At 37.9% G+C, this 11,101-nt stretch overlaps 1 protein-coding gene across 1 annotated transcript; it reads left to right on the forward strand.

Moving 5' to 3' along the window:
* Positions 1-4,690: 4,690 nt before the first annotated feature.
* LOC113276104 (serine/threonine protein phosphatase 2A 57 kDa regulatory subunit B' theta isoform-like) lies at positions 4,691-9,710 on the forward strand. The gene is made up of 3 exons (XM_026525688.1): positions 4,691-5,026; positions 5,214-6,814; positions 8,798-9,710. Exons 2-3 carry the CDS (start codon positions 5,606-5,608, stop codon positions 9,107-9,109), a joined length of 1,521 nt encoding a protein of 506 aa, XP_026381473.1. The 5' UTR covers positions 4,691-5,026; positions 5,214-5,605; the 3' UTR covers positions 9,110-9,710.
* The last annotated feature ends 1,391 nt before the right edge of the window (positions 9,711-11,101 follow it).

Consider the following 11,101-nt stretch of genomic DNA (forward strand, 5'->3'; position numbering starts at 1 on the left):
ACCATAGGGGGGAAATATCCGTTTTCGAATAACCACTGGTCGATGTTCATAGTATCGCCAGCATTATTATTTAAATCGCGCGGGAGAGAGAATAGCGCCAGCGATAAAGTCATAACCGCTGGCGATACTATGAATATCGCTCGCTAGAATGTTTATCGCTTATCGGTTTTCCCATAGTGGCGCAGTCGGTTTTCCATGCCACCTGGTATGCCAAACATCATTTTTTTGGCATGTGCATAGAAATAGGACTAAGGGAAATTCCTATGGAATGAATAAACTCAGAGTTTGTTCATTTTTCTCCCACTATGGAATGAACAAACATGAAAAATGGATGTTCAAATCAACAAATTTGTTGATTTGAACATTGAATCGGAACAACCAGCGCGCGTCTGTGGTAAGGACGGGCGTCATCTTTACTAACGCTGGAGACAGAAGGTAAAACGCCAGCGTTATTACCACCAACGCGCGTCCACCAGTAGGACGCCATCATTTTTGCTAATCGCGCCGCGTTTTTTCTAAGAGCGCCAACTGCTATTCCCATCCCGGCGGTATTGTTCCTTTCCTTGCCCTATAAATTCACTTCGTCTACAAACTTAAACTCACACCTTCCTCAACATTACACAATTTCCATACCATCTCAACTTTTCTTTTTATTTTCAAACAAAACTATTCATATCGGTTCAATCTTTCAGAAAAATTTCATCTTTAAAAAATATGGCATCCTCACAACAACGAACACCACAACAAACACAACAACAAACACAAACACCATAACAAATACAACAAGAAACACAACAATCACAACAAAGGAACACAAGAATTCTTGGTCCCAAGTATATGATGGATGAAGATGAGTCACTTTGCAGAAATTATGTATTATATACATTAGATGATATCAATGGTATTAGTCAAGAAAAAAAAACATTTTATGGTAAGATTTTATAAAAATTTTGTGAAGAAACCGGTAACGTTCATGGTCGTGATATCGATGGGTTGTGTCATCGTTTTTGCACAATTGCAGGAGCCGTTAGTGAATATGTAGCTATTATCACTCAAACGTGGAACAACAGAAGAAGTGGTGAAAGCGAACCATATGTGGAACAAAGATGTCGGGAAGAGTGGCAAAAATCCCGCAAAGGTTCAAGCTTCCAACATGAAACTTGTTTCACCATTTTGAGGGTGCTTAACAATTTTAATCCATACTTGATGGAAGGTCATCAAGTGCCTGGAAGATCACCACATTGTCCAATCTCGCAGGATTTTCAGAATGGAGGGCCTGCTTCCTCACCTGATGGAACTCCAGGTAGTCAGGATCAACACACTAGTAATCTATACATTAACACCAACTGCAAGAGAAGAAGAGGAGGTAGTCAGAAAGCTGCAAAATCAGCGAGAGACGCAGCCCAACGAGCAGCAGAAGGAGATTCAAGCGAGTTCAACTATGCTGATCAAAAGGCAATGGAGATGCAAATAGAGGCAGATAGATTCAGGGACCGTGCCATTTCTTTAAATAATCAACAGAAAAGTTATCTTTCGCGAGAAAAATACTACAATGATTGTAAGCTAAACAAGCTACTCGCCTTGGACACCGTCAAAATGAATGAACGACAATATGCTATATGGACTAAGCAAATGGATGAGGCCGAACAACAACAAGTCCAGGCCGATCAAGTCTAGAATGAAGAAGTCCCCTACCAACAAACTGAAGTCACCCCTCAACAAACTGGCCAATATGTGAATGTGGAAGACGAAGATGATGCCTCGGAATAAAACGAAGAGGAATTCAGTCTTGCTAATGAATGAACACTTTATTTAAAGTTTATTTAAAATTACTTTTAATATAATTGCCTCAATTTTAACAAACAACTTTAAATTAAAAAACATATTAATTTAGTCAGAAAGCTGCAAAATCAGCGAGAGACGCAGCCCAACGAGCAACATAAGGAGGTTCAAGTGAGTTCAACTATGATGATCACAAGGAAATGGAGATGTAAATAGAGGCAGATAGAGTCAGGGACCGTGCCATTTCTTTAAATAATCAACAGAAAAGTCGTCTTTCGCGAGAACAATACTACAGGGATTGTAAGCTAAACAAGTTACTCGCCTTGGACACCAGAAAAATGAATGAACGACAATATGCTATATGGACTAAGCAAATGGATGAGGCCAAACAACAACAAGTCCAGGCCGATCAAGTCCATACCGAAGAAGTCCCCCACCAACAAACTGAAGTCACCCCTCAACAAACTGGCCAATATGTGAATGTGGAAGACGAAGATGATGCCTCGAAAGAAAACGAAGAGGAATTCAGTCTTGCTAATGAATGAACACTTTATTTAAAGTTTATTTAAAATTACTTTTAATATAATTGCCTCAATTTTAACAAACAACTTTAAATTAAAAAACATATTAATTAAAATAAATAACAACTTTTAATATAAGCCTCAATTGTACACGTTTATCTCTCCCCTCCCCGTGTGCTGCTCCTTTTAAAGCCTAAAGATGCTTTGTTAAATCTTGTCGTAGTTGTGCATAGATTCCCCGATTGTGGAGTCTGTCAGTGACAAGTATATATTCTCTTGCCGGACGCCCAAACTCTACCACAAGATCCTTGGTTAAATCTTCATCTGGAAAACTAGTCCAGGTTGGGTCACGCCTGGTTTCTTCAATGACCATGTTATGCAGAATAATACAAGTCAGCATAATTTTGTTCATTTCTTGAATATCAAAAAAGCGCGCCGGCCCAGCTATGATGGCAAACTTCCTTTTCAATATGCCAAAAACGCGTTCAACATACTTTCTGCATGCCATTTGTTGGGTGTTAAAGTACTACATATCCTTCGAAGTCGTCGGACCAAAGCCTACCTGTTTATAAGCTTGAACCATAGTTGACCATTCTGGATAGATTCCGTCTGCTAGATAATAACTCTTAGTATAGTGATGATCGTTGATGGTGAAATTACAGTGTGGCGCGACCCCATTCTTAAGATCTTCAAACAATGGTGACTTATATAAAACGTTGAGATCGTTATTTGAACCCGGGAGTCCAAAAAAGGCATGCCAAAACCAACAATCATAAGTAGCTGAAGCTTCCAAAATTACAGTTGGTTTTGGATAATGACCCTTATATTGGCCCGCCCATTCTACCGGACACGCATGCCACGTCCAGTGCATGCAATCAAGACTACCTAGTATTCTTGGAAAACCCCTCTCGGTGTGTTCTGCAGTTATTCTTCGAACATCTTCCTGGGTAGGCTTTCTTAAAAAGGTTGGACCAAAATGCTCGACTATTGTTTCGCAAAACAGTTTGAGATACCTATAGGCGGTTGTTTTCCCAATGCAGATGTAATCGTCCGTGGAATCCGCTGGTACCTCGCAACATAGTATACGGAGGGCCGCGGTGACATTTTGTTCGGGACTAAAGCCTCGTATATGTCGTGCATCATACTAATAATTAAATAAAGGTTGTACATGACAAAGCTCGGCAATAATCCTTTGCGTCAAGTTACGGCCCATGCGGAATCGACCCTGAAAATTCTCATCGGAATACACATAGTCATGATTAAAATAATCATGCATCAGCTTTTCGTGGTAAAAATGTCGATTCCGCCACGTCCATCTTCTAGTTGCAACTTCATATGGCTCTAAAGGCGTTGGTAATTGCAACATAAAATTTCTTCTTCTTCTATCTTGATCTGCATCTTCATCCATTTGATGCAAAAAATCCATACACATTTCTTCATCTTCTTCGTACAACATGTCATTCATCTCCATATCCTCCTCAGAAGAATCAAAATCAGAATTCATGGTTGAAAATTGAAAGTAATTGAAATTAAGAAAAGATCGGATGAAAGATTGTTGTGTATTTGTGAGATCATATTCGAGCCGTATGTATAGAGGTGGAAACGGAAACTAGCCGTTCCGGTGACCGTTAAAAAGTTGTCGTTGGCGATCGTGTCTCAAACGCTGGCGTTGCTACTGCTATCGCTGTCGTCTTTTCCAACGACGCCAGAGCTTGTAGTTCGGGGGCCAGCGTAAGACATCCGATCGCGCATCTAACTATCAATCGCTCACTTCTTTTCCATAGCGGAAAATCCTGTTTGACGATCCACGTGGCTCAACAAACAACTTCATTTGAACATTGCCATAGGAATTGCTCGAAGAGATTCTCTAATGGTGAATATGGATGTTTCATACGTGGCATCACTTTTGAGACATCCTCTAGGTATAAAATCCTAAATATTAGGAGAAAATAAATTTTATCTCCAACCCATAAAAAGTTGTATCCTTCTTTTATTTATTTGTAGGTATATAATTGGTTAATTCCGTTTTTGTTTTTAATGATTTTTATTAATAAAAGTGTGACTAGGATGAGAAGACATCTTTTAAGTGAATGTCTAAAACTAGAGGTTCACCTAGAAGATGTCTAACATTTTTTTTACCACATCATCCTCACATCAATGTGTTGGAGATGATTTTTTATAAAAATATGGTTATGTATCGATAAAGATTTTTTCCTTCACACATTCCATTGGAGAAGCTCTAAGCATATCCTCTTCACTTCTATTAGCGTGGTGTGACGGTTTCAATTACGTTCGTTTCATTATATCTTCACGAACAACTAGTTTATAGAATAAATTATAATTCCTAGCAAATGTACAATAATATCCATCTTTTCAGAGGTCCAGTTGTGGGTGTTGTTGTAATTCATACATTTTTCTTTCTCTCTCCGAAGACCAAACCCCGGAGTAAGAGAGAGACACGCAGAGGAGAGACACGCAGAGGAGAGGACACTGATTTGTATCAGAAAAGAAATTCCAGAAGAAGAAATCCCCCCGAAACAAAAAAAACCTTTTCTTTTAATTACATGAATTCAAACCCCATTCAGAAGAAAAATATCTAATAAATTTGTTAGTATTTAGTGTCAACTTAATTTTAGGCATATTTAGAAAAATAAATCAACACAAAATTATTCATTTCAGCTGCTACTCAAGAATCTGTAATTGTTGATGAGCTTCATTCTTTTGTAAGTATTATACACTAATCTAAATCTAGGGGTTGAATTTAATTTAATGTAATGAATTAATGTCTGTATAAATCTTAGAGGGTTCTTTCATTTTATCTTTATTTAATGATTGGTTCTCAAAGTTTCAATTTTTATGAGTCTGTCTTTGGTAATTGTATACTACTGATCTGTTTATGTTTTGATCCAGCTTGGGTTTAATTTGAGGAGGAGATTGGAAATTTTACACCTTTTGGTAAAAAGAAGCCTAGAGTTTGAATTTGAGTTAGGGTTTTTGTTTATTTCCAAGTGCTGCTTTCTACATTGATTCTTTAACTAAGAAAGTATAATATGGGTTACGGTTGTTGATGTTGGGTAAGGATCTTATTTGATGGAAGAGCAACAGAGGGGAAGTTTTTGGGGTGGACCAAAACTTCCTCACAATGCAATCATTGGTCTAAAATAACTCGTTTGATCCTCTGAGATAGATGATCGATCTGCGTATGTGTTTTCTTTGGGTTTGAAGGTGTTTTCTTTGTATCGCTGAATTGTAAATTATACTAAAAGAGGGGGAGAAAAATTGTTTCTTTCATCATCTTAGTTATGTTCAGACAGATACTAGGTAAGATACCAAGGAAGCCGTCCTCCAAGGCGGGTCAACCTGGTGGAACTTCTGTTCCATCTTCTAATGTGTCCACTAAAAGCAGTAGTGCTGGTGATATAGCAAGTGCTACAAAATCAGGAAACCCTGCTGATTCAACTTTGGAACAAGGATTGAATCAAGGGAATACAGTGATGTCACAGATGGCTAATACAAGGAGTAATGGTAGTACTGGTGATTCGCCATCTGCTTCTCCTTTTGAAGCATTGCCTGGTTTAAGAGACGTGCCTAGCTCTGAGAGGCAAAATTTGTTCACACGGAAGCTGAAACTGTGCTGTGTTGTTTTTAATTTTGTTGATCCGACAAAGAATTTGAAGGAAAAGGATATCAAGCGACAGACATTGCTGGAGCTTGTGGATTATGTCACTTCAGCAAATGGAAAGTTCGGTGAAACTGTTATGCAAGAGATTATGACGATGGTATCAATAAATTTGTTTAGAGTACCTACGACTCCACCTCGTGAAAATAAAGTCGAAGCTTTTGATGTGGACGAAGAAGAGCCTCTAATGGATCCAGCTTGGCCACATTTGCAAATTGTGTATGAGTTCTTTCTAAGATTTGTTGCATCCCCGGAAACGGATGCAAAGTTGGCTAAAAGATATATTGATCACTATTTTATTCTTAGACTGCTAGACCTTTTCGATTCTGAAGATCCTAGGGAGAGGGAATACTTGAAAACAATTCTTCACCGCATTTATGGCAAATTTATGGTACATCGCCCGTTCATTAGGAAAGCTATCAACAACATCTTCTACCGGTTTATATTCGAAACAGAAAAGCACAATGGGATAGCTGAGCTATTAGAGATATTGGGCAGCATAATTAATGGGTTCGCTTTGCCATTAAAAGAGGAACACAAATTCTTTCTTGTTAGGGTTCTAATTCCTCTGCACAAACCGAAATGTATACCCATGTACCATCAGCAGTTATCCTACTGCATCACTCAATTTGTAGAGAAGGACTGTAAGCTTGCCGATACTGTTATTCGGGGTGTATTAAAGTACTGGCCAGTAACGAATAGTTCGAAAGAGGTCATGTTTTTAGGAGAGCTGGAGGAGGTTTTGGAAGTGACTCAGCCTCCAGAATTTCAACGCTGTATGGTGCCTTTATTTTCCCAGATTGCTCGTTGCTTGAGCAGTTTACACTTTCAGGTATAAAATTTTATCTAGCATTCACTCGCTGCTATCCCCATTTGTATGTTGTTCCTACGCCAAAAAGTATAATGCGTTATCTCAAAAATTCGTCCAATTTTATTAAGACTGAGACTCCTGTCATAGTGATGCTTATATGTTGGAAACACTAATTGGCTGTGATCTAGTGCATATTGAGTATTTATGATGAAGTTATCACATGATTACATTTCCACTATTGTTTGATAGGATGCTTTCACATGCAGCTGTTTCTCTAGTGGAAAATATCTAGATTTGATTGGTTAATAGCGAAAGAAGGCTAGAAATAAGATTTATGGTACAGATTAACTAGATATATGTCATCTAGAGTAGATTAAGAAATGACTTACAGTTGAAGATGAGTTACACTTACATTTCAGTTGTTGTTATACGGTTGACAGTTGTGCTAATTTCAAATATTTGTTATTTTGCACTCTGACTTATGCTGGGGATAGAATATATGTCTTTTATTTTATTTATTTAATGAACGAATATGTCTTCATACTAAATGAAACGTAAGCGAAATTATATTTTTACGCCTGATGAGGCATAACATGTGTAGTATATTGATGAGTGCCATATTGTTTCTTCCCATCTTCAGTGTTGTACTTCCCAAGTCGGTTCAATTTTAATTTTGTTTTAGCTAATGTATGTTGTTAATTAAGTAGAGTCAAGATCTACTGACTGTAAAAGGCAGTCTAGTACATATTGTTGGAAAAGGAAAACTTCCAGTAAACTCTACTCAAGAGAGACAAAAGGAAAACTCCCAGTAAACTCTACTCAAGAGAGACGATTAGTGAAGTTTCAACAAACTAAATAAACTAAACAACATTCATAATCCTTAAATGGTAAGTGCTTCTTGATTTTTTCATGTCAACACCTGCTGAAGCTTCTTCGGTCACCATAGACGTGTTCTTTGCTACAAGCTACTTGTGGTAAATAAATGACAGCACTCGCGTAGTATCATGAGAATCTGATCCGTTCTAGTAATCAGGTTAATAGAAGTGTCACTTTGGCTTATATGGATCCAAGGGGTCTTATCGAATGAAGATTAATGAATTAGGTGATGTAACTTGGGATAGTTATGTTTTTATCCTAGAATTCAGACAAAAGATGATGCATTAGTAGGTATTGAAACCATGGTTTAAAAAGGCGTTTGTGGGGCGCGCTTTAAGGCGCTTTTTTGCGCTTCAGGTCCTAGGCGCTTCTAGAGCGCCGCTTTACGAATTGGTTTATATTAGAAAGTGAAAAGTCGGCCTTTGAAGCCAAGTAGGGCTTGTTTCACGTTTTCGAACTAAATACTAATAAACCTAATTTATAGGGCATGGTGATCATGATGATGATGACTATCTACATGATGATATGAATGATGCAGACCTTCGTGGCTAGTATATTTAAATAGCTCTTGGGTAGAATATGCAATATCAGTATGTCATATGCTTAGTTAGTATAATTGTCCCTTTCATTATGTCTGAACTTCGTAGTTTTCTTTTACTAGGTTGATAACTTCTTATTTTTGTATAGTATTATATATTTCAAAAAGCTCGCTTTCGCAGCGCTTTACGCTTTGGTATGAGAGCGCTTCGCCCCACGCTTTCGCTTTTTAAAACCTTGATTGAAACACCTGCAGACAATTTTGTAGGGGAATTCTTTTTTCCATGAAAGAGAATAATGTGGTAACTAAATAAAACTGACTATTAGGCTATGGCTTAATAACATGAGTGTAAATTGGTAAAAAAGAGCAAATTATAACATACACGAAATTTTGAGTAGGTCTGCTTTGTATGATGCTTAATTGCTTATATGTCGTCTGTATTGTGTGCGTCTTTCTCATTTGGATTTCACATAAATGCTTCTGTACATATTATGTTTCACATTGTGTGCTGTATTTTAAGACTTCAATCCAATGCCTACAACTCACCAGTTGCCTAATCATAATCCATTGTTCTGTTATCTTGTGCGCAGGTAGCAGAAAGGGCTTTGTTCTTATGGAACAATGATCACATTGAGAACTTGATCAAACAAAACCTGAAAGTTGTACTGCCCATCATCTTCCCAGCCTTGGAGAGAAATGCTAGAAATCATTGGAATCAGGCAGTCCGAAGCCTGACCATAAATGTCCGCAAAATCTTCTCCGATGTTGATCACGAACTATTTGGCGAATGCTTGCGTAAATTTCAAGAAGATGAAGCAAAAGAGGTGGAGACTAGAATAAAGCGAGAAGGTGTGTGGAAGCACTTAGAAGAGATTGCCACATCAAAAACCGGAAGTAACTAGTTTATGCTTTCATTGCATAGAATTGTTCTTCTGTTATCTTTGGGCTAGAGACAGACGGATGCATCTTTTTTCTGTCTCAGCAGACTCAGTTTTGCAAATGCGTAAGGGTAACATTGCTTAGGCAGTGGAATACACATTGTCTGTTGTTCACTTGTTTGTGGGGATTTCTCGATTGTTATCGATTGTTTTGGGGTGTCAGGTCCTTAGTGTCACGAACACCATTCTTCATGGAGAACACTGGACCTCGCCTCTGATTTTATACGAAGATTGTATATATGGAAGATCAAATGGAGTTTACAAGCTACCACACTTCACATTCATAAAGGAAGAGAGTTTAGTGGTTGTGGGTTATTTTTCCTTTCTTTCCGCAGTTGTATTCTAAGGAGCTTTGAACGAGACAGGTATGTATTTCCCTAATAACATAATTCACATTTGGTTCAAATTTTGTTAAACTCCTCATTCTTCCTTAAATTTATATGTGGACCTTCATTGTGATCTATCTTTGTTCCTCCGAGCAAAACCGTTGCTTTGGATGAATCTCCTGTTACTTGAAATTGTATTTCTTATTTTCATCAAAATGTTAATGCAAACAATTGATGCATTAAAGTCGATACTTGACTGAATGAATTCATGTTACACCAATTGCATTGCTGACTTGTACAACAAGTACAACAAAAAAGCAGTGAAAAATCATCTCTTTCCACTCCTTTGGGAACGGTCAGTAGCATTCTCAGGCACAAAGCAAGCTGTGTTTTACCGTCCCAGTCACCATTCATGACCGTTTGAAGGATTTGAGATTGTTTGATATGATTTCCATCCCAGGCACCTGAATACAGTCATTTAATGTTCGTCGAAGGGTTTTTTTTTTTTTTTTTGATACGTGAAAGCCGGACCCAGATCCCTACCCGAACCCAGCCAGTTGGACTGGCCCCACTGCCAGACCCAACACCGCTCAACCCACTATACAACTAATCTATTACAAACCTTTACGGCGGCAGGGAATGAACCCCTGACTTCCTCCTTACTGGAGTTGATGGGATACCACTGAGCTATGCTCTTGGACCCGTTCGTCGAAGGTTCATCCATGCTTCTATTCCGTCACTAGTTCTGGTATCCCATAACATAGTCCCATTTTTCACCAACAAATTCGCAGGACATATCCAAATGGTTCTGCTTCACAGAAAGGAAATCCACACCCAACTAGTAATTTTATACGAGGGAGGATCCATGGACAATCTCATGTGTACACCATCCATATAAGATTGTATTATTTTTTTCTTTAGAGTCTAAATGACAACGAATTTGAGCTCAATATTTGATGATATGTTACTCGTATTAAACTCTAACTTCCTACAAAAAAATGAGCACAATTTTAATTTCGACCGTTAATTTTCAACGGTTGATATTCAAAGTGGTAGGTGGTGGTGTTATACGTTTCGGGTTGTGCTCATTTTTTAGATGAATCAAGAGTGTATTAAGAGGGACGTATCTAAAGACTTAAAGGCCTAGACAAATAAAGCTCCCACGTTGGACGGCGAGGAAATCCTCGTTTCCTATTGGCCGAAATAGGTCTTTTTTGAGCTTTGTGAAACAAGCGTTTTGGTGAGGACACTTGTCAATGTATGATTGGTTCAAAAGTTACAAACTTAAAAGGAAAACCTAACTTACCGTGTATGGAATTTTATAGAAGTCCAAATTCAGTTTCGAAATCAGGTAACTACTATATTAGGACTCTTTTTTCCAAATTATATATATATACAGTAGAACCTCTGTAAATTAATACTCGCTAAAATAATAAAATTTCTTGGTCCCTTCTTGGGCCTATAGTGCTAAAATAGCGGTAATTGAACTATTGTCCCTCCTTCTGATGGGCTTTCACAAATATCCCTAGAAAACTTTACAACTATCCCTAATCGTATAATTGTAAGAACTAAACTTTTCCAAAATAATAATTATTGTACTACCTTATTTAACCTTCCTCTCTTTCTTTCA

This window comes from Papaver somniferum, chromosome 4 (assembly GCF_003573695.1).
Source record: "Papaver somniferum cultivar HN1 chromosome 4, ASM357369v1, whole genome shotgun sequence".
NCBI lineage: Eukaryota > Viridiplantae > Streptophyta > Magnoliopsida > Ranunculales > Papaveraceae > Papaver > Papaver somniferum.